Source organism: Pyxicephalus adspersus, chromosome Z (assembly GCF_032062135.1).
Source record: "Pyxicephalus adspersus chromosome Z, UCB_Pads_2.0, whole genome shotgun sequence".
Classification (NCBI taxonomy): Eukaryota; Metazoa; Chordata; class Amphibia; order Anura; family Pyxicephalidae; genus Pyxicephalus; species Pyxicephalus adspersus.
Genome location: NC_092871.1, coordinates 86,781,339 through 86,805,616, shown reverse-complemented (window position 1 = coordinate 86,805,616; position 24,278 = coordinate 86,781,339). Strand labels below are relative to the sequence as shown.

Below are 24,278 nucleotides of genomic sequence, written 5' to 3'. Positions count from 1 at the left end.
TTTTCAAGCTGTCATTGCATTACCCTCATGTGGCCACTAAGTGACGCTCGTGTAACAGCTGCCATTACCTATTGTAGCCACAAGATGCCGCAAGAGTCACATACAGTATATTTATAGCATTACCCTGTTGTGGCCACTAGATGTCGCCTCTGTTATAGGTGTCATAGCATTACCTATAGTGGCCACTAGATGCCGCAAGGGTCACATATATTATAGCATTATCCTAGTGTGGCCACTAGATGCCGCCAGTGTTGTAGCGGTCATTGCATTACCTTTATAAACTAACTATTCACTGTAAGATCATTACAAAGCACAAGGGGGCGCTCTGGAGAAAAAGAATCTTAGGCTCCAGATAAGGAAGGGATTCTTCACTGTTAGACAGGGGTGTCACACTCAAATACACAGAGGGCCAACGTTAAAAACTTAGAAATGTATGGAAAACTTTGTTTTTTTTTTCCATTAGATATAAAACCTTTTCATATGGAAGCAAAAAGGTTTTGCTTCACTTTCAATCTGGAACAATACTATAACAGAGAAATTTTATTTAGGAAAAATTCTTATGCCTCTTAGTACTATTTGTAGCCTTCTGAGTTAAATTTCAATGGTAACCTTTTTGCACAGGCTAACAATAATAATAGCAGTATTCTATAAAAATCCAAACATTTAAGTCCATGCCTTGGAGTAGCAAGGAAAAGTACAGCTGAGGGGAGTGCTGGAAATGCTTAAAGTTCTCTCCATTATTTGCATCTATAAAACAGTCCAATGCGGGGCCACACATAGGCTGGGAGCCCGCTGGTCTAAAGACACAAGTATTGCGGGGAAATGTAGTAGTGGCGCTATTTCAATGCAGCGGTTCAGTTTAAGGATTCCTTTGGGGGCCAAAAAAAAAGGACGTTGAGGGCCAGAGTTTGACCCCTCTGCTGTAAGGTCTGTGAAAATGTGGAATCGGCTCCCTCAGGAAGGAGTTTCAGCAACTACTATAGATTGCTTTATTGCTTTAGGGTTTCATATCTGGGATATGTTTATTTCCCTAGTGGTTGAACTTGATACACTTCAGCTTCTCAGTTGACATTGCATTACCCCATTTTTGTCACTAGATGTCGTCAGTTTTTTCACGTGTTATAGTATTACCCCATTTTGGCCACTAGATGTCGCCAGTTTAACAGCTATCCTTGCATTACTTTTCGTGGCCACTAGATGTCGCTTAGTACTATAAATGTCATTGCGTTACACTATTCTGGCCACTAGATGCCGCCAGTCTTCCAGCTGTCATTGCACCATATATAATTATACAAGATCTGGAATTTGTAGCTCAGGATTACAAGGGAGACATTTTCTTGCTGCATTTGTGGGGTGCAGCAGCTTGGCATGATATTATTGTGTCTATATCATAAAAAGTTAATTCCATTGTATTTTCTTGGTGGTGGCACCTTTAATGATAAATGCAGCTCTGCAGGATTTCAGTCTGCCCAGTGCTTCTCATACATCCTCCATGCAGATGGGGTAACCTCAGGACAGTCAGAAGACGCTGAATATTGCTTTTATGAGTTACTGTGACACCTACGAGGAGCTGCATAGTACAACATGTGACATATGGTTTCATTGTTTCAGTTGTTGATCCTGCCAAATACACAGATCCTGTCCTAGGGTGACAACACCCACTTAACATATTGTATCACTAGAGGAGTAGCATGGCTCCCTAGGACTACAAAAAACCTCCTCATCTCTATACCATAAGAGGAGGTGTCCTGTAGTCCTATTTGTAGAGATATATGGGAACAATGTAACTAATATAAATGCTTACCAGATTTCTGGCAGGATCTACGGGTTTTTTTTTTAAATTTCAGTAATTGATGTTCCTAAAATATTATGGTGTTACTTCTCAGAACAAAAGTGGAAGAAATTTAATGATGGGGTCACAGATTTACCAATGGGAAGGTGACACAAAACATGTATTGGTGGAGCAATGATCAATCACAAGACCCCCCATGAGGGGGAGAGAGAGGGGAACAGAGAGAGGGAGGGTGGGGGAGGGAAAAAGGGGGGAAGAGAGGGGTCGGAGAGAGAGATAGTGGGGAGAGAGAGGAGGGAGAGAGAGAGATGGGGGAAAGAGAGGGGGGGAGAGAGGGGAAAGGGGGGGGAGTGAGAGAGGGGAGAGAGGGGAGGAGGGGGGAGAGGGGGGAGAAAAACCCGAGGGATAGAAGTGGGGAGAGGAGTATGGGGGGGATGGGATGTAATGATGGCGGAAAGGAGAGGGGACAACACTCCTTTCCTCCATACAGCACTGCTCGGTCTCCCGGCATCGGGTTGGTCGGTATCCGGTAATCCGCCCCATAATCCGGAGGCCGGCCCAGCGGTCAGAGTTGCACTTTGTCCCACTTTCTATGAACTTCCCACAGACAGACACGGACGGGCACAGGTGGGGGCCACAAGTGGGGCCCCGGCTATTTTTGTGTCCCCTGGATTTGGTTCAGGAGCCCTGCGGGTTGGATCTGGAGGAATGTGGTCCCAGGAAGGTGAGACCCGGCTGTTATCATTACATGATGCACTGGGGCCCTGGGAAGAGTTAAAGTTGGGGCCCCAAATGTACAGTATTCCAGTTCCCTGCACCCCATGTCATTCTGTCAGTTGGAGCCACAGGGGGGTCGGGGGCCCGGGACAATAGTCCAGTTTGCCTTACCCTTAAACCTGCCCTGCCTGCCTATCATTCCCTTTACATTTTGTCACCATTCACCCCACCTGTCCTGATTCCCCAATCACCAGTGGCTTACAGATCATGTGACCTTACCCCCAGGTATGACCCGGGCTCTGCACCTGCTCTGCACCTATCAAGATAACCTGCGCTCCCCGGACCAGGAGAAGCTCCAAGACTCCCTGCGGAGGGTGATGGGAATGTTCAGGAGCGACCTCTTCCAGGCTCTTCTCGGTATGTCAGCACCATTGTTGTTCAGGCATCACCTATGCTAACTATTCACTTCCAGAGGTAAATCCTGTTTTGGGTTCACAAATGACTGACACAACTCAGCCCCTTGCAGTCTGATCACTGGCAGGAGAGGAGACTGAGGAAATGCTTCTTACGTCCTGCAGCAGACACCATCTCAGCCCAGGCAATGTCTCTGAAGCTCCTGAATGTCTTTTTAATGATAGAAGTTGGAGTCCATGTAATTCATGGAGTGGGGTGAGGTGACCGGAGGACATGGGAGGGTTAATTGGCAGTAAGGTTTGGGATTTTATGGTTGAAGAGTTCGGAGTTATTTCCTGGGGTGGGGGTGTAGGATGCGGAGAGGTTGGTGGTGGAGTGTCTATAAAAACATTTTATTCATTAGACAGAAGAGTTCTGTGTGTGTCTCCGAAATCCGGCACCAAACGTTTTGCAGTCAGGAATCCATGGAGAGAACTCAAACACTGCACATAAATATCTGCCTGTGAATATACACTTAGAAAGAAGTGAATCTGATACTTAATAAACATTCACTACAGGTGAATCTTCCTGGTGCCTGGGTTTCATATAACCACTGGTTACATTTTGCAATATAAAACCCAGAAAGGTTCCTTTTTGCCTGCATTGGAGAGATTTACCTTCACTTCCTGTCTCAGAGACAGAACAGGAAGTGAAATGTTGGCCATACACTAAATGATTTGTGATTGATCTAGGAATGAATTACCATAATTTTTCAGCAATAAAAGAACTGATCATGTGACACATGCAGTATCGGCCAATCAGAAAATATCTATTGAAAACAATTTATTGTGCTATGACTGTGAAGTTCAGAATGAATCAATAAAATTCACCCACCGCTGATTCACATGCCTGCGATCCAGAATCAGAAATGACTTTAACTGCTGATAGGATTATATGCAAATATTGACTTTTCTGAAAGTCGCTATTTTCGTAGTGCCAGGTGCCCATGTGACAGTGTTGGTGCAAGCCAATTGGCTGTTCAGGCCCCAAGCCCTAAATTCTGGGAGGGCTGGGGAAATGATTTCCTGTCTGGGGGAACAATACATACAACATATCATATACATACCTCCCAGCAGAAAGTGCCAAAAAAAAGGCAATAAGGTGTGGGTGTGGTTAAGTGGGCGGGGCATGGCTGGGTGTGGTTAAAGCCCAATAGACACAATTAAGTAAATTGGACCCTTTGTAGGGTCCTACAATAACACAATATACACTAAATATAAAACCATTGTATCTTCAAGCCAAACCATCAATCAATATTATTAATTTTAATATTAATAATAATAAAAAAAGTATTTATATAGTGCCAACATATTACGTAGCGCTGTACATTAAATAGGGGTTACAAATGGCAGATGAATACAGACACCTTGTGTTCTATTGGTGGTTCTATTATAATAAATTGGACCAATAAGGGCCCTCTGCTAACTGTAATTTAGAGTAAACTCAGGAGGTACATTGTGGGGTCCCCAAATATTAAAAGCAGGCCTCTCAATAGGCTGGGGACTGTCCTGGATAGGGAATAGTGCAGTGACCCTGTGCGCCCCCTACTATCCAATAAAGGTCCTCTGGAATCTGATTTTCCCAAAAAAAAAATTGAGGGTATGTGTAGCCCTTTTGGAGAAACCACATCCAGTGGCAAGGGCCATCCTTGGGTTGGATGGATGGATGGATGATCCATCGTGGGCCCCTATACACAAGCTGATGGGGGAAGTGAGAAATGCTGAGATCTATTGAGGATTAGCGCTCTCATCTAGTGGCAGCCCTGGGAATTACACATAAGTGAAAACCAATATTTTTCCCTCTCCGGTATTTTACACAGCTTTCCCAGATCCTGCAAAAAGCAAAACAGTTTTATGCATATGTACAGCTGTGTAAGGTCAAATCTTTATAAAGTCAGACCAGTCCTCCCTCATGTGTCTCACCCACTCCCACTCCCAGGCACTGCAGATCACAGTGGGAGAGGTCAGTGCTGTCAATCTAAAGGGAAGGGGTGGGGTTGGGAGTGACCAGGTGCTGATTGACAGCAAACAGGTTTGTGAAATTGTGAAAGCCACGCCCCCTGTGATGTTTACTCCTCCCACTGCTGTACAAGTAGGGAAAGCCTACATGAGAGTGACAACTCTGTTTGGGAGCAGTGCAGCAGTGTTGTCCCTCCTTTTCCCAACACAGGAAGCTTTGTCAAGCACTGGCAGGATCAACAGGTATTCCAAACTTTTTGAAGTGTACAGAGATACCAATAATTGCAGATGATTAGGTGCTGCAGCACAAAAACTCAAATCTGTGTTCACAGCTTCTCCACTCTCATCATGAAGGTGGCCACTTCCTGTCTCCTGTAATGGCTGCCTGGTATTTCTTATTGTTTCTTGATAGTGACAACCCTGGACCATATATTGTGTGCTGAAACAACCATTTGTTGTCACCATCCAAATCCCATATGACTGGGTGACAACTCAAACACATAACTGGGAGACAGGGACAGTGCGTTGTCACCCTTAAAATTACTCTCATGGTAGGATCACCATTTTAATAGAAGCTGCATTTTTAATACCATTTTAAAGCTCTGATGAGATTTTAGGGATTGGGTTTCGTTCCATGATGTCAGCCAATCAGAGGGCTGGTTTGGTGGAGTATAACCAGCACATCTTTGTACATTTCAGATATCCGGGAATGTTATGAGCTCACTCTGAGTTCAGCAGTTGATGATGTCACCAGGTGCTCGGATGTGATGTCACTGAGGGAGGAGTCACAGGTAAGAATTCCTCGGGGGTGACAGTGACACAATGATAGGAATGATCTATTATGAGTGGTGCGTTGTCACACAGACATGGGGGGCACAGCTAGGAGCCCCCCTGGAATTATTACATTTTGTCATTGCAGAAATGCGAGGAATCAGAGACGGGCGGTGACATGTCATGTGACCCGGGGCCCCGGTGCGTCTGTGTTACCGTCAGGATGACAGAGCGGAAGGAGGCCGTATGTACATTGCTGCAGCCGGAACTCACAATTCTTCCCAAGGTCAGAGAATCCTCTACAGGAAACTTCCTGATTCCTGCTGCTTATCATTTTATACTGCTGATCTCCTGCAGACTCTGTGCAGCCACTTAATGTCTATATGCACCCCAGTGATGGCTGCATGGCGTTTATCAGGAGAGGTTTCATGTTGGTGACAACAGTGGACCATATCTGTGTAATTAACTTTCATTTAGACTTTCCATCGGAACCATGTGACATGGTGACAACGTAGAAAATTAATTGGGAGACGGCAACTGAGGGTTGTCACCTTATACAGGAAGTGCTTGAACAAGGATCCTCATAGCAAGCTAGGACTGCAGGGCAGCTCAGTGTATGACCACCAGGATGGGTCCTTTGATTCGCTCCCACATCTGGCCCTGATCCAATCACATTCCACAGATCATCTCTAATAATACATCACCCTGATACATTCTATGCTCCTTTTGGCTTAGCTCCGCCTCCTTGCAGTACTCATCCAATCACTTGGCATCTTTCTCTCGTCCCTGTCTATAGTTCGCACAGTTGGTTGTCATGCTGCTCCGCCCCTTCTGCTATAATTAGTTTGCTCGGTGAAGATTGGGATGACGCGCACGTTTTATATAAGAACATAAGGGGAATCAGGAAGTGATGTTGTCACCAAAATGTCCAATTCGAGGTCGGGGATTGGATCATTGATCCTACAGACTATGGGGGGTCTGGGGACACCTGCAGGTTGTAGTCACCCCACAAGGTGGTGAACCAATAACTCACATGTTATGTGGCAGGTCAGAGTTCTGCAAATCCAAGAGCGTTGTCACCCTATAGGAGGAAATTCCTGAACAAGGACCCTCAATTCAGGATGTAAAAGGGTCCTTTACCCACTGAACTCCAATATAAGAGGGTCCTTTACCCACTCACCTCAAATGTAAGGGGGTCTTTACCCACTGACTTCCAATTAAAGGGGCTCCTTTATCCAATGGTCACCAATGTAAAGGGGTCCTTTACCAACTGATTTCAATATGAGAGGGACCTTTACCCACTCACCTGAAATGTAAGAGAGTTCTGTACCCACCAACCCCCAAAGTAAAGGGGTCCTTTACCAACTGACCTTCAATATGAGAGAGGAGTTCTGTACCCACCAACCCCCAAAGTAAAGGGGTCCTTTACCAACTGACCTTCAATATGAGAGAGTCCTTTACCCACTCACCTGAAATGTAAGGGGGTTCTGTACCCACCAAACCCGACAGTAAAGGGGTCTTTTACCATCTGGCCTTCAATATAGGAGGGTCATTTACCCACTCATCCCAGTGTAAGGGGACCTTTTTACACACTGACCACCAATGTAGAAGGGTTCTATACCCACTGACCATCAAGAGGGTCCTTTATCTATTGATCATGATGTAAAGGGGTCCTTTACACTCTGACCTCCCATATAAATTGTCCCTGTACCTACTAATTTCTAATATTGGAGGGTTCTGTACCCACTGACCTCCAATGAAAGAGGGCCATTTACCCACTGATCCTTAAGGTAGGAGGCTCCTTTATCCACTGATCCTTAGTCAGTTTGTAGTTGGTGGAGCCTTCCAATTGGATTAACCATAAGCAGCTCTGTGATTGGAGAAGAGTCTGGCCTGAACTTGCCTGAGTTTTAGCATTCAGCACCACCAATGTAGCCCTGAGGATGGCGCTCATCTATAAAGTGCAATTTGTATTTGCAGTGCTGCTGTACCAATATTTTATATATGGGCCCCTTCCCGTCCACACTGGGGCACCTTCAGCTGCAGATATCAATATTGTTAAGGGGGCCCCAGGGGCCCTGCAAAGTTATTTTTGAGGTCAGGGATGGCAGATTTAAGGTGTGGCCCACGGACCCCATCCCCCAAATGTTTGTGCTGTCATCTGTTTTCTTGTCTTATTGTCCCAGGAGGGGCCCCTGGTAGACATCTGGTGCTCATCAATATCTCTGATCGCAGTCACATGACCTCTTTCTCTGTACCCGGGGAGAAGGGCGTGTCACTGTGGGTCTGAAAGTTCAATGTGTTCACCACAACCTGAGTGGGTGTGTAGAATGGTGGCACTGCCCTTCCCTGGGTGACAACATCACAATTGTATTGTAAGCTCGTAGGATAGCGTTGCCACCTTGCAGAAAGAAGGGGCAGTGATAATAATATAAAAGGGTCATGATGTGTGCTGATCTCCTGCAGCCTCCTTGCACCGATTTCCTTTCCACATACATCCTAGCGATGGCTCCATGGCATTTCTCATGGTGGGATTCATGATGGTGACAACAGCGGACAATTCTTGTAATAAAGCCCATGGAAAAAAAAATGACAAAAATCTCCAAAATCCACCATGAAATCGCCAGCCAATAGACAATCTGCATGGTCCTGATACAGGAATAATATGGTGCCGGTTATATGAGCTTTGAGGTCACTCATCTTGGCCTAATTCTTGTCTCTAGAAATGGTGGAATCTGCACGTTGCCATCTCTTGGTTGTAATTTTCTGCGTCCCTTCAGGGAGATTTCCCTTCACTTTCTGTCTTCTTAGTATTTTAAAACCCAGGACAGGAAGTGGTTAGGACTACAGAACTCCTTTCCACTCCATAGGAAGTGTTTTAAAGTTTTAGAACACTTCGTGTCCTAGGGTGACAACGCTGCTTCTCCACACATACAGCACTCCCAGTGTTGTCACCCAAGGACAGGAAGTGATTTACAGGTAAATTGCAGTAAATCTGACATTCACCAAACCAGTTCCTTTAGAAAATGTCAGATTCACTGCATTATAAATCCCCAATGGTGTCAGGTCGGGATACCGATCCCTATGTGATAAGAATCCCAATGAGATTCGTCTGGTCCCAGACGGTCCCACAAATTTTTTGTGTCTGGTTCAGCCGAATGTTCCTGGATCGCAGGACTGAACGATGAAGAAAGATGAGGATGTGGGTGGGAAATTCTTCCCAAATTCTGATTTCGGAACCTTGACAAAAAAAAAAAAAAAGTCGACACCCCCACCCCCCCTTTGGCCGCTTTTACCCTCCCCCCTATTAGGATCCATCAGCTGCAGATCCCGGGTCCCGTTAAGCTTTTGCGGATTAACCCCATCAGTGCCGCAGCCGCCCGCTTCCCCCAGCCTAGCTCCATGCACTGCAGGCCCCATTCCGGGCCCTAAAGGGTTACAGCCGGTGGTGCTGATGCTGCTGCTGGTTGCTGATTGGCTGCAGCCAGGAGATGCAGCATCCAGAGGCAGCGGCTCCATCAGGGACCAGCATCACAGCCTCCTCTACACACCGTCCAGGAGCACCCACACCCAACATTGGGCCCCGGAGATCAACCCCCCCAATCCACCACCACCCCAGCACCCAGCGCTGAGAGAGGAAAATAAAAAAAAAAAGCGAGGACGCCATTTTTTTACACCTAAGGGGGAGCACAGGAGCCTTCATCTTACTGACACCCCTCCCACAGCAGATCCCCTACATCAAAAAAAAAAAACAGGGGGAGGAGGGCCGACCTGCAAGATTCATGCTCAGGAAATCTTCTTTTTAAAGGAAATAAGGGCAGATTTTGCTATTTTTGTGGGGTGATTTTATTATCAATGGATTTTATAAAATAGGATTTTCCGTCCTGCTCTGACCATATCTGCCGTCGGCCTCCAATGGTTTTTGTGTCTTTTTAGGCATCAGTGGTCAGCCTGCTGTCACGGGAGGATATTGGGAGCGGCGCCTATAAGTGCGTGGCCCCGTGAGAGAAAATAATCCGCCAGATTAACCCTGCCTTAATTTGTATATATTTTTTTTTGTTTGGGGGGGGGAGGAAGAGGTGGATTGGGGTGGTGGGTTGATCCACGATACAGCTTATTCATTTGGGAGCTGGATCTTATGATGCACAAACATCATCACTGCTGCAAGTGCCCTGAGTGTTACGAGGCATCTCGCATGTCTGCCCTGCGCAGGATGGAACCCCCAACATATGGAGAGTGGCAGCATGAGCAGTATGGGGGCGGCTATGGAGGTTACAGTTCTCAGACCCTCCCGTCGCAACCTGCTGTCACCCCGACGGCTCGTGGAAAAGCCAAACTGGTCTCCGCCACACGTGAAAACCTCACCCCAACCTTGAAAGGACCCCCCAAAAGTGCCACCCCAAAAATGAACGGCAGCGGACCCAACTGGTGGCCCGAGTGCACCTGCACCAACCGCGACTGGTATGAGCAGGTGAGTGATCGCACAGTGACCCCTTTTACCCGCTGTGAACCCCAACAAGCTGCACTGTTCCAAGCACAGGACACCCCTGGAATTGGCTGTATATTGTTATATGATATGTGTGTGCATTGATTGTTGATAGATATCGGATGGATCGATAATAGATAGATGCACGCTCATTATATAACCCGTGTCATTGTGTACTCTGTGGGGGTGTATGGATTTGAGTGCCCGCTGGCATTGTGTAACAACCTGGGCACACACAGACGAGGGAAGATGTCCATCAGCCTAATCTATATTTGATATTTTTACCCTAATCCCCCCATTTATAGTTTTCTACCCCTAATCTGGTCATGGCTGCCGTGTTCTCTTTATCCCTATACATGAATCTTGTACATTGTGTGGGTGGATGTACATACGAGCGCTTGCAAGGATCATGGTGCCGGCTCTGCGGGTGGAAAAAAGGACAAAAATTTACATTATTTTACTTCACCAGGGGCACAACAGGCCCTAAAATATGGAAGGGGGGGGCCTTATATAGTGACTGTGGGGGGGGGGTAAAAAAAAATGAGAAAAATCTTAGGTTTCAATGTTTGCACAGGACAGGATGATGGGAATTGGTAGATTTTGGTGTGGGTGACTGTACATAGCGTCAGCTGCGCAGGAGCGGTATGCTGCACATGAGGTTATTTAATGCTACAATGAATGAGACTGCTTCTCTCGCTGAGTGAGGTCACGCTGCAAATGAATGAGACTGCTGTGCCACTCTTGGGATTACCAACGTTATTGGAATGAGATGACGGCATGGTCAGTTCACGATAAAGAGGTTACAGGTATCCTGGGCCTGATTCATCGAGCTGCAATAGCCACTTGCGTACTCAAGGCATGCTAAAACAGCCTTTCAGTGTTGTGGTGAGTCACTTTAGCTTGCCTTGTGTGGAATTGCCACTTGGTACGTGGTAATAAACCTTGAAGATTCAGGGCCTGGAAAGAAACTGGGACCTGAATTGTGTTCAACAGGTGACCCCCCTAAGCATTCAGGCTGATGAATCTACTCCATAAAGGTAGAGACCCCCAACTGGTAATTATTAGTTTTATTAATAAACAGGATTTATATAGCGCCAACATATTACGCAGCGCTGTACATTAAATAGGTAATAACATCCTGCATCCTCCATAAGCAAGCCATTGGTGTCTCCCCTTGTGAAACTTCAGGATTTGTTGCCCCTATATTCCCCCATTGCCCTAATATTTGCCAGTCCATGTCTGTACACATTCAGTGGCTTCAAAGCTCTCTCTAGCAACGTGTGACGGCTCCGCTCGGGGGGAGTTGACGTTTTTTCCTGCATTACCATCTCAGTCTGCTGATAAAATGGACGGAGTAATCTCGGTGCTGTAAAATGGAGGCTGTGTAAAAGGACAAGCAGGCCGACTCACGTGTACACAACAAATTTATACAAAAATTAGAAACGAATATCCCGATAATGCAAAGAGACGGCCATGGGAAGAGAAGGGGGGGGGGGGACTGTAGTATGAAAAGTAAATATGGATGTCATGATGAATCATCAGCAGATTATTGGATTATTAATTGATCAATAATAGATGGATCAATCAATAAGAGATCGATAAGTAGAAGGATCAATCATTCAGATACAAGCATCAATAATATATATATAGAGAGAGATGGACGAATAGACCAATCAATAATAGACAAATAAATAGACAAGAGATGGATAGATCGATTGATAAGAGATAATAGATCGATAAATAGCAGGATCAATCATGAATAGATGGAAGAATAGACCAATCATTCATAGATAGATTGATAACAGATAACTCAATCAATAAAAGATAGATCATAAATAGAAGGATCAATCATGGATAGATAGATACATAGAAAACTGGCACGATAGATCAATAACAGATAGATACACTGGGCCTGATTAATAAAGCTCTCCAAGGCTGGAGAGGATACACTTTCGTCAATCAGGCTGGGTGATCCAGTAAACCTGGAATGGAAGCCATTTACTATTTGTTAGCAAATGTTTTCAATCTTGCACCAGATCCATTCCAGGTTTGCTGGATCACTCAGCTTTACTGATGAAAGTGTATTCTCTCCAGCCTTGAAGAGCTTTAATAAATCAGGGCCATAGAGAAGGATGGAAGAACAGATCAATCAATATTGGAGAGATAAATAATAAATCGATCAATAGGAGAGGGATAATAAATGGATCAATATTAGATACATATATATAGAAAAATGAATAGATAATAGATTGATCGATAACAGATGGATAGATATTGATAGATATGGTGCCAGGCTTATGTTGATAAATTTGTATCCGCCTGTCCTCCATATGATTACATTGTACACATTGTATATAAATGATGATGAAATGGATACTTTCTCCCTCATAGTATGTATGTATTTTACACATGCGTGTTATAATACGTCTACATGTTCCATACATGTGCCCAGCAGCTGGTGACTCCCCTGAGGTAAGTCCCTGACAACCCACGGGTTAATTATTCCCCAAGATGGAGCAGGAATCCAGTTACCATGGTAACCTCCTCCTCCTGCATGGATCACCATGTACCAGAATCTGCACACTCCCACCCTGCACTATGCTTTTCACACTACCTCCCTCGCTTCCTATTTCCTTTTAATTCCCTTTTTTTCCCCCTTCTATAATTCCTATATGTGGTTTTCATGTAATCACCAATATGTATATTACAGGTAGCGTTTTACCGTAAGGAAGGGGATTTGCGGCTTGAAGGACTGACTCACCTGTTGTGGTAATATGGCTGTCAGTTGGCAGTTATATCACTGCCACACGTTGTCCCCAGGGGAGCAACTATACTGGGGGATCAAATAGAATTTAATGGCCTTGACTGGAAAGGATACACTTTCATCAGTGAAGCTGGAAGATCCCACAAACCTGGAATTCACTTGCTATTTGTTAGCAAATGTTTCAATCCATTCCAGGTTTGCTGGATCACCCAGCTTCACTGATAAAAGCATATCCTCTCTAGCCATGTGAGAAAAGACATCCAGACAATGATAATGGAATAATTGATAAGTCAATGCTGGGGGAAATCACTAAGAACATGAGAGCTACAAAGAATTCTTAAACCAGTAAAACCCCAGATTTATCATGTTAAATGTCATTCTAATACGTTTTTTTTTTAATCTAATTTAAAATGTGCAGCTTTCCTGCTTATCCTATATTAAAGGTAATTTCCTGTTTTAGGGTGACAACACTCTCTACTTGTCTCCTAATTGTGCTTTTATATTGTCATTCTGTCACAAGGACTTTTAGTGGAGGCTACAAGGATTTCTCAGGGTGACAACGGTGAATCATGCCTGTGTAATGTGTACTGAAATGGCCATTTGTGATCTCCAAGGTGACCCAGACACAAATTGGAGACAGGAAGTGAATATTTTCATCATATATATATATATATACAAAACGCATGGTCCAGCATCCTAAATTAAGCAAGCATGCAGATACTTTCTAGACATTTTGATATATTAGGCCTTTATTTTCTATCAGGAAGCACTCTAGATGGCCTAAAGTTTCTCAACAAACGATGGGGTCCAGGTGTTCCCTGTGAAAGGTCCAGGTAATCCTCCATCATTACAAAGACATTGCAGACAATTAGGGCCCTTCCAGCCTTGTGGTCACAGTTTGGTGAAGACCCTTTTCTGTTCCCCCATGACTGTGCCCCGGGGTACAAATCCAGCTCCATAAAGACATGGGGTCACCAGTTTGGTGTGGAGGAACTCCAGTGTCCTGCACAGAGCCCTGACCCCAACCCTACTGAACAGCTTAGAGATGAATTGGAATGGTGAGCCAGGTCTTCTCCACCAATACCTGACCTCACCAATGGAGACAAATCCCCACCATCAGTACCTGACCTCACCAATAGGGGGCAAATCCCCACCATCAGTACCTGACCTCACCAATAGGGGGCATATACCCACCATTAGTAACTGGCCTAACCTATAGATGCAAATCCCCACCATCAGTACCTGACCTCCCCAATGGGGTCAAATACGCACCATCAGTACCTGACCTCTCCAATAGGGGCAAATCCTCACCATCAGTACCTGAACTCACCAATGGGGGCAAATCCCCACCATCAGTACCTGACCTCCCCAATAGGGGCAAATCCTCACCATCAGTACCTGACCTCACCAATGAGGCAAATCCCCACCATCAGTACCTGACCTCCCCAATGGGGTCAAATACGCACCATCAGTACCTGAACTCACCAATGGGGGCAAATGCCCACCATCAGTACCTGACCTCCCCAATAGGGCAAATCCTCACCATCAGTACCTGACCTCACCAATGAGGAAAATCCCCACCATCAGTACCGGACCTCACAAATGGGGGCAAATTCTTACAGACTAAACCCCAAATCCTGTGAAAACCCTCCCAGGAAAGGAGAGGATATGATAGGATACCTATGATAGGTAACTCCAAGTTAAAGGTCATAGAAAGGAAGAAAACTCCATATTGATGGCCATGGGGGACCTGTATATGACTGACCATGGTTTAGGAATGAGACGTTTAACAAGCTCACAAACATTTCAGCAATGTTGTATCATTTGTTTTAATACTCCTTACCTCCCAATAATGGGGTTCAGGTGTCCCCAGTCCTGGTAATCCTCCATCATACAAAGACATTGCAGACAATTCTGTTTTCCAGCCTTGTGGTCACAGTTTGGGGGGTATATAAATTCTTCTGAAGCCTGAATGTCAGTGCAGTGTATATACAACATATTATTCTGTTGGCTTATTTTTCCATTTGAATTTTGTGATACATTGCTGATGTCAGTATTTGGTCAGTATTTGGTATGATGTAAGTACTGCAGCTTCGGCTTTTTCTGGAGCTGAAGCTCCTATATGGCAGAGGATTGATGTGAAATGTTTCCTAAATTTGTTTTATGACTAGTTTAAGATCAATAGAAGGTAACGATGCTGATAGAATGTGTAATATTGCGTCTTCAGAGCAATCATCTCTGATATACTGGGATGGGCAGAGTATAGTCATCATATATATTAGTAGAGAGAAGACATTGGGGCTTGCTGGGGTCACAGGCCCACATGGGTGCAGAAATTGACACATACAGCACCTGCAGGTCACAGACACTCAACCTTTCCAGCTGATCAGTCACTCAATGCATATGGCGCACTGCCAGCTTGCCATCGCTCTAAATAACCTAATAGCGCCATTTTTGCACATCTAAAAAAAAGTATCCACTCAAAAAAATAAAAGAAGTGATCAACACACAGAGAAATGACTGCTGCATGTTATGTCAAAGCAACCAGTACTTTTTTTTAGGAAAAAGTCAGTGTACATGTGGGTATGAAATCTGTATGACAAGCAACGGCATATAGAAGTCCATGCATCAGCTAGTGCTTGAATTTCTGTGCATGCTCACAAAGATCTGCGTATGCACAGTAGAACCCATGTGTGCTATATTTAGTCTCCTTACAAATTACGCTTTTGTTCCCCTCTAATGATAGCCATGCACACTTGATGCAGTTTTATTCCTGCAATTAAAATTGTCAACAGCCGTTACATAGACCCAAAGCAGCAATATAAATCACATTTATATTTCAGGCATTTAATAGCCTTAGCTTGTGTTGGGAGTGCACAGAAAACAAGCCCTGTTAGTACATTCCATGTATATGCACTGCAGCCTGTCCATGCTCAATGCAGGCATTAAGATTTGCTTGTTCATGCAATACCCGACCCTACATACATATCCTCTACAAACCCCCACCCACTGTCTGTGTGGTTATAGTGCTTTGCATTTATTGGATTTCTTAATGCTGATTTATTACCTGGGGACATTTCAGCTAAAGACAAATCTGGACTGGTGGTCTGCAGTCTGTCTGGTGTGGTGGTCTGACAGTTCCTGGAAGGAGCAGAGGAGATATTTCATGTAATGGGCTTTTTAGCCTGATTCCAGACCACCATTAATAGCACAGACAGAGACTGCAGCCATTAAATGCTCCGGGCCTGGGTTTTAACATGTCTAACCACAAATATTGGATGTGCTAGCTGCATTGTTATGTTGGAGATTTTACATTAAGGACGACTTCTTAATTATATTTGGTGTGGAGGGGGAGCATCAGTAAAGTGGTTAGAGATGTCTCAGCTGTGGTTGCGTTTTGTTGATATGAACAAAAGATAAACCGTGCAAGTTTCAGCTGTCCTATAAAGAGGAGCGGCTTGTCATAGCGCCTGATTTTCAAAGGTCTGGGATGTTATTTCTTTATTATTGATCAGTGTATGTCTGGCTGCCCATTATCTACTCCATTTTCAGGAATTGTAAAAATACAAGTGCATAGGGCTGCTATTGGAAATAAAAGGCACCCCATACACCTTGCCAGGTCGGCATGGCACATGTGTGTTTCACGGTACCACAAGGCCCAGATGTGAACCATCCTTGTGTCATACTTTGAAGAAAAAGATGCAAGTGCATTAAATGCGAGTTGTGGTGTGTTAATGGAGTATAAAACAAGTGGAGGGCCTTACACAACACATGTGAATGCACCCCAATATTGTGAACCTGTATTTCTATACAAAGTACACAGGATTGTCTTCTGAACTTTTCCCCCCCTCTAGTAAGTTATAAGCCACCAGCAGACAGCAGCAGTGCATGGAACATGACAGAACAAGCAATGCCTCTAAAGTGGCCCATGATTGGGGTTTTGGGTAGACCCTATACAAAAAGGGCATGTGTAAAATAAATTCTAGTTTTGAAAGATTTCATTCTAAAATATTGTATTGTATAATACAAAAGAAGGAAAAAACTAAATGTCATCGAGTTAGAGTTTGCATCAGCTTTCATTCCTGGTACAGTAGCATTTAGACTGGGAAAGTGAGGGGCAGCACTAGGGGCCAATCAGGTGTGCTGGAGTGTATTTGGGCTAAGAAGTTACAGTGGGCTAGCAAGGACTGTGAATAGAGAGATGAGTTCATGAATCTGCTCCTGCTTATTTACTGCTCAATCACAGGGGGTAATGTAGGTGACCAGGCTTGTTTTGCATTAGAGAAATGTTAGGTCATCAACCTGGTTCTGGTGTCTGGTAGGATCTCACACGTATGCGTTTCAGTGGTATATTTAGTGGTTTACCTGAAATTGATATTTTAGAATTTTGCAGCATAAAAATGTGCCAGTACGAGAGAAAAGTCTAAGCTGGATGCCTGAAAGTGAATTCTATGAATTGAACTAATTGTATCCCCTTCAGTGAAAAGATCTGAAAGATAAGAATTGCGATTCTGGCACCCAAAGAAATTAAGATGATCACGCTCAACTTGAAATGGGAACCCAGAGAAATAGAATGCAGAGAATTGTATCATTCACATAATTTCAGCTGTTTATTCGGGAAATCGTTCAGAATTGCTCATCATATTTGACAAGGCCGTTGTGCAATCCAAATGGCAAACAATATCATGAAGTTTGTCTTTTTTTTCTCCTTGGCAAGGCATTGCCAATCACTCGCATAGAAGCCACAGCTGCAGCCTATCATCAGCAAAGACAAAGCGTATTGGGGAAAATTGTGGAAGACAAGAAGTTTACCCAGTATGAATCACTGCAAATACCCAAATTAGTCCAAGGGAAATGTGTTTTTAAATATATGACAAAAGGTGTGTAGATCTCTGACCATCACACCCACTTGTGTGGCCAAAAGTATGTGCCCCCCCTCTAAATGATTGAGTTTAGGTGTCTCCAGTCTTGTTAAACCTTCATAATACAAAGACATTTTAGACGATTGTGCTCTTCCAGCCTTGTGGTCACAGTTGGGTGAATACCCTTTTCTGTTCCCCCATGACTGTGCCCGGGGTACAAAGCCAGCTCCATACAGACATGGGGTCACCAGTTTGGTCACCAATAGGAGGCAAATCCCAACCATCAGTACCTGACCACACCAATGGGGCCAAATCCCCACCATCAATACCTAACTTCACCATTAGGGGGCAAATCCCCACCATCAGTACCTGACCTCACAAGTTGGGGCAAACTCCCACAGATACCAAACTCTTGGTAAAACCCTCCCAGCAGAGCAGAAGATAATATAGGGGGGGGGGGGGCAACTCTATGATAAAGGTCTCCAAAATCTTGCTGGGAGCTGACCAATAGGTGAGAAGGAATGTTGTAGTCACATAAGGGGGACAACTCTATATTATTAGCAATTATTAAAAACTCTATAATATTAGCAATGGGGGGGGGCAATATAAATTACATGGCCAAGAGTTTGGAATGGGATGTCCACATAACTCCTATAACTATAGGATTATTGAACATCCAATTCCATATAGATGGATATGGGTTCTATAAAGAATATAGTTTATGTTTCCATAGAAGGTAATAGGTATACATGGAGCAATATCCTTTAATGTAAAATTAGAAACTGTATTCCTTGTTGAGCTGTGTAATTTGCTTGATTGCCCCTAGAGGGGGTGTTTTTAGGATGGTGTATTTGGGGTAGCTTATTTCTTCGTTTAATTAACTTTCTGTTCCAATACATTTCACCAAAATCTCCAGATTTCCACAAAGTGAAACAAAAACTATAGAATTAAAGCACAGAGCCTACGTCGCTGGAGTATCTCATGTGGCCGCCCATCCAAGGATCTCCCTAGCCTGACCCTGCTTAGTTTTCTAGACCAGGCCCATATAGAGGGTGGTATGGCCATGGCTTTTACCTATCTGTAGGTCAGGGGTAACTCATAAAACTCCATGCCCTTGTGGAGACCCAATGCAGAGACCCTATTGGTGGAAGGCCAGAGTGCTAACCACTCAGCCACCATGCTGGTCTCATCTTGGGCTCATTTTAGACTTTATTTGAAAGAGTTTTCCTCTTGAAAGCCCAACTCAAGCAAAATGGTTTGTTTTGTTCTGAACAGACCAAAAGGGTTAAGGGGTAAGGGTTAGACGTTCAGACAATATTTCATCAGATGTTGATTAGACATTTGTAAACACAACATTGTACCTTTGCAGCGGTCAAAAAGTTAGAGGCTGCAGCAGGGGTTGAGCTGTATCAGATATTGGTGTACACAGCCAAGAACTGTCAGCATGATTTACAAGATCATGTAATCACTATGAGCCAATTTATTCTAGAAAGTAGATTGTGACCCAGGAGATGCTTGACTAAAGATGGTTATATCCTTCTGGAGAGAAAAGCAGATAAGGCCTTGCCAATGGGAAAGCTGAATACATGGTGTTACACTGACACAATACTGAGCATGCTGCACTTAACATGATAAAACATCTAATGACAGGTCCACTTTTATATTTTATCCCTGTTGGTTAATTATTCACCTTCTATACAGTATTACTCCTGCAGGCAAGCTTGCTATACTTTCATGTTCTGCCCAGGCGGAGGAGCTTCTTCCATGAGGCAAAATAAGTTCTTGCCTCAGGGGACACAAAGAGGTGAATGAGGGGCCAGGAACCAAAAAATCCTCAGAGTGAAACATTTTATAACTCAGTTGTGTTTGCTTGTTTCCAGCTCTTTGCTTATTCTGAGGTGGGGAGGCCTAGTGGAGTCCCTGTGTTCTGTGCTACAAAATGGTTATTAGTTTGGAATGAAACAATAAAGAATTTAAGATGGAGAAAGTTGTAGTCTCACTTACATAAGTAATTAGTAATGTTTCTTGATTTCAATGGGCTTTGTTCCAGGTTCAGTGACCTCATTGGTCAGTGGAAGTCATTGGAGGTTCAGGCCCTTTTTACCATAATGCTGCTCACTGTGTGGCTTTACAATAACAATATCTTCAACGTTCTTGTAGAATCGAATGTTGGAGGTTCAGGCTGATTTTGCTTTTAACTTGAATCCATACTGCAACACTAATGTACTCAGTGGAGGGCCCTCTTATGTTCTTGGTCAGTGGTAAAGGGGCTTCTACATTGGTGGTCAATAAAGAATTGTCTCCATAGGTTGGTCAGTAGTGAAGGAAAACCCTACATTGAAGAAGGTCTTCTTACATTGTTGGTTAGTGGGGATGGGCTTAATTTTATTACTTGGTGGATAGGTTTATCCCTTTATTGGTGGGGAGAGGTGAAAGTCTCCCTTACAATTGTGCTCACTGAATAATGGCATTCCTAGATGCTTTCCTTGCTTCCTTGGTGGGCTATGGAGAAGAACCTTCATATTGCAAGGTGGGGATGTTCTCCTTAGTATTAGTGGTTGGTGGAAATGTGCTCTCTTCTTGGTGGGCTATGGAGAAGAACCTTCATATTGCAAGGTGGGGATGTTCTCCTTAGTATTAGTGGTTGGTGGAAATGTGCTCTCTTATATTGGTGTTCCATGGAAAAGGGCCTTCATAAAATAAATGGAGAAGGGCTCCCTAAAATTGGAGGTTGGTGGAGAAGTTAATTCTTATATTAGTAGTGAGGATAGATGCTTGCGTACATTTGTGCTCACTAAGGAATGGCCTCCCTTCCTTGGTGGTCCATGGAGAAGGATCTCCATATTGTAGGTGGAGAAGTGCTCCTCAAAATTGGATGTCAGGGGAGATGTACTCTGTTATATTGGTGGGGAGTGGACAAAATATTCTTTATAATCGTGCTCACTGAAAAATAGCCTCCTGTCATTTGTGGTCTATGGTGAAAGGCCTTCATATTGTAGGTGGAGAAGGGTTCCTTAGTATTAGTGATTGGTGGAGATGTGCTTTCTTACAATGGTGGGAAGTGGAGGGCCTACCTACAAATGTTCTCATTGAGGAAAAGTCTCCCTTCATTGGTGATCTATGAAAAAAGACTTTCATAATATAGGTCAAGTGCTCCTCAATATTAGTAGTTGGTGGAGATGAACTATTTTATATTGGTGGTAGGTGGGCAAGGGCTTCCATACAATTGTGCTCACTGAAGAAGGACCATTTCAATTGTAGGCCACTGGACAAGGGTCCCCTGAAATGTTGAATGGTGGTCAGCATGGAGAATGTACCTTCAAAGACAGCAATAAGAACCATTGGTGACAGTAGCTAGTTACCTGAGAGCATGAGATCTGAGGATATACTGGTCCCACACTGCTGGCTCTACCAAGTAACATTTGTAGGAAAAGCTATGCAGATACAGTAAGGTAGGTGGTCACTTCGTCACTTATCAAGGAACCCATAATGACCTCTACAGGAGCCCTGATTGGGTAAGGCTGCTGTAGAGACATACTAGGGGCAATATAAATCTTGGTTCAATAAAGCTATGGATTATAGAGTAGGACATTACTGCTTTATATTTATGAACCCCAACAATACAAACACTTATACTATAGCTTGAAAGATGGTTAGATATTCATAGGGCAGGAAGAGAGGGATCCTTGCACCAATTTCATATTGAAACTAACCTCATGACTCTGAACTTGCCCTATGTGACAGCAATAAATGGCCAATCACTGAGAGCCATTACTGTCACATGATAGGAAGAGAAGTGAGTCACATGCACTCCATACCCAGAAGTACAAGATTTGTTTTTTCTTTTAGTGGCTGAACACAAAAGAGTTATTGAGAGGTAAATCTAAACAGCTGATTGGTCTCTATTTAGGTGAATCAAATAAATAATATTATAATACCTGGGGATTAAAGATTTAAAGTAAAGATAACGGGGACAGCTGATCCAGGGAACATCCAATTGCCTCATGGGATCAGGAAGGATTTTTTTCCCCTGTTGGAGCAAATTGTAACCAGGGTTTTTTCCCTTACCCTGGATCAACTATGTTTATAGGGTTTTTATCTGCCATATGTTTATTTTCATAGTGGTGAATTTGATGAACTTGTCTATTTTAAACCTAAGTTAAAAACATTAAAAAAAATAAAATGCAATTCTTTTTCCGGTATTACCATTTAACCCTGCTCAGCCCTTATTAACTGCTTCCTTCCCTTCATTCCATAGCTATATCATAAATATTTACTTTGTATTCATTTGTTTCTTAATTTATTTTCAGTGCCACTTAAGATGAAAATGTGCAAAATTATTAATTAAAAAAGTATTTTTAAATTGAAAAAACATTCCAATTATTTGATCCAATAAGTATTTTTGTGTCATTTTAAATAGGTTTAAATTCACTTTAATGCTTCTTTAAAAACACATGAATTTAAACAGGTTTCTCAAAAAGAATTGTTAAAAAAGACCTGGCAAAAAGTCATTGTTCTGATCCATAAGTGGTGTACATGTATGGGAACTGAAAGGGGTTAAACAACTTACTGCATTTCACAATGGGAACCTTATTCCGGCCATCTGGCCATTTCACAGTTTTATTGGACATTTTCTGCCCCTTTATTACTTGCCCTTTATAACCCTTCATTGTGGTTAATGGGTAAACAATTACTGAATAATAATTAGGAGAATGTGGATTCAGTGCTCAGCTTATCCAGCATTATCCAGAAATGGAACTCTTTGTGCATAAGAATAATAATATCTGTTTGCAATATAAATCTCTACTGGATCTGATATATTGTCCTCCTATAATCTAAGATGCGGCATAGACAGATGATGAGGAACTAGTCACATGACTAAGGATGCTGTACAGCGCCCCTTAATATGTCAGCGTTATATACATACATGTTAATACCTTATGTAAGTTTAATGGCTATTAAGAAACCAGAATCTGACAAGAATGAGGAAATCATATATTTGTACAATATTGATTAGCTGTGGGCACAATGAGTCATCCATATTTGCAATGGAAAATTTCATAAGAGCTCTTTGTATGCATATCTGTTGATGTAAATCCAATCACTGAAATTCAGATATAATCTCAGAGCTGTTGGTGCCCTCTTTTATTCTGTTAATGGTCAATTAATCCCTGGTGGTGCTGCCATGATGGTCAATGTTCAGCCACTTCCTGCTATGGGGTGGTAGCACTGTTTCCCTGCCTGGTAATTGTTCTACTGTGTTGTCACACAGGGATTAAGGTTACAAAAAGGCAATTTCATTATATAACATATAGGCATGAGCCACTGATTTTACCATCAAATTGCCACTCATGAAAAAAGCCATCAATGAAGGGTGACAACGATGCCAATTGCTGGAAACTACAACTACATTGGTGTCACCATCAGGACCATGAGAAATTCAGAGATTTCAGGAGTGCATTTTACAGAAGCTGTAGTGGCTGCAGGAAATGGTGCACAAAATAAAGATTTTATAAATAAATGGCAAACGTTTATGCACACAGGGATTTACCGGTATATCTTGCATGATGTCAGTACAGATTCTTGTATGCTATCCCACTTTGATCCCAGTGTACAGTATTTTGCGGTACTTTCGGAGTTGCAGACGGGAAGTTAATTAATCTTGCTTGTAGTAGATTGGCTGTGAGGTCATATCATGAAAGCTGTTTGTTTTATGAGGAGTTAGCCCCAGGGACTCCACACCCAGAGCACAGCTCAATATCTGAATATTGATTGGCAAGTCATGGTAGATTGAAGAAGTGAAGCGTAAAACTGCAGTTTATACAAGGGCCTGAAGCTAGGGCCAGTGGGGGATGTGGAGGCAGATTGATGAGCGCTCGTTGGTGTGTTCTATGATTAGGGCTGACCCTCTGCTGCCAAATGGTTAATAGGAAAAATCATCAAATCTGTGCCAGTGAAATGCTGCTTCCACCTACACTGCTGTACTTGTGGTCTGTTATTTCTGGCTGCCGAGTGATATTACTTTTCTCTATATTTGCTACAAAGTAGATGTTATTCTATCTATTTAATGTACAGCTCTGCGTCATATGTTGCCGCTTTAGAAATACAGTTTAATATTATTAATCTCATTTATTTCCAAAATATAGATTTCTATTTAAGTGCCCAATATAACAAAATCATCCAGTATATAAAAGATTCATCACCAGCATTGTCTGTAACTTAGAAACATCGAGGACTAACATCTGGACAACACCATGTGGGTCATCAAGTCTGACAATTTTTACCACTTTGAGTATAGATCTATGCCTTAAACATATTTATATTCACTTACCGTTTCATGAAAATATCTCTGGACACGTTCTGTATACACATGAAATCTCCGGAACTAGATACAGTTCCTCTGGCTGGTGACCCCTCTAGTGATGGTGACCCCACAATTCTATCTATATAGAGGAATCAGGACCTCCTTCCTCCT

General features: G+C 43.2%; 1 protein-coding gene across 2 annotated transcripts in view; it reads left to right on the top strand.

The window, feature by feature from the left end:
• The first annotated feature begins 2,402 nt into the window (after positions 1–2,402).
• LOC140344349 (disks large homolog 3-like) overlaps positions 2,403–24,278 on the top strand; it is a 37,868-nt gene continuing 15,992 nt past the window's right edge. The window contains exons 1-4 of one of the 2 annotated variants that reach the window (XM_072431445.1): positions 2,403–2,516; positions 2,795–2,926; positions 5,620–5,711; positions 5,840–5,977. In XM_072431445.1, coding sequence (XP_072287546.1) covers positions 2,501–2,516; positions 2,795–2,926; positions 5,620–5,711; positions 5,840–5,977 — 378 coding nt within the window. In that variant the 5' untranslated portion in view covers positions 2,403–2,500. Of the gene's footprint in view, positions 2,517–2,794; positions 2,927–5,619; positions 5,712–5,839; positions 5,978–9,050; positions 10,163–24,278 lie in introns of those variants that run through there. The other variant, XM_072431446.1, reaches the window with a different exon arrangement.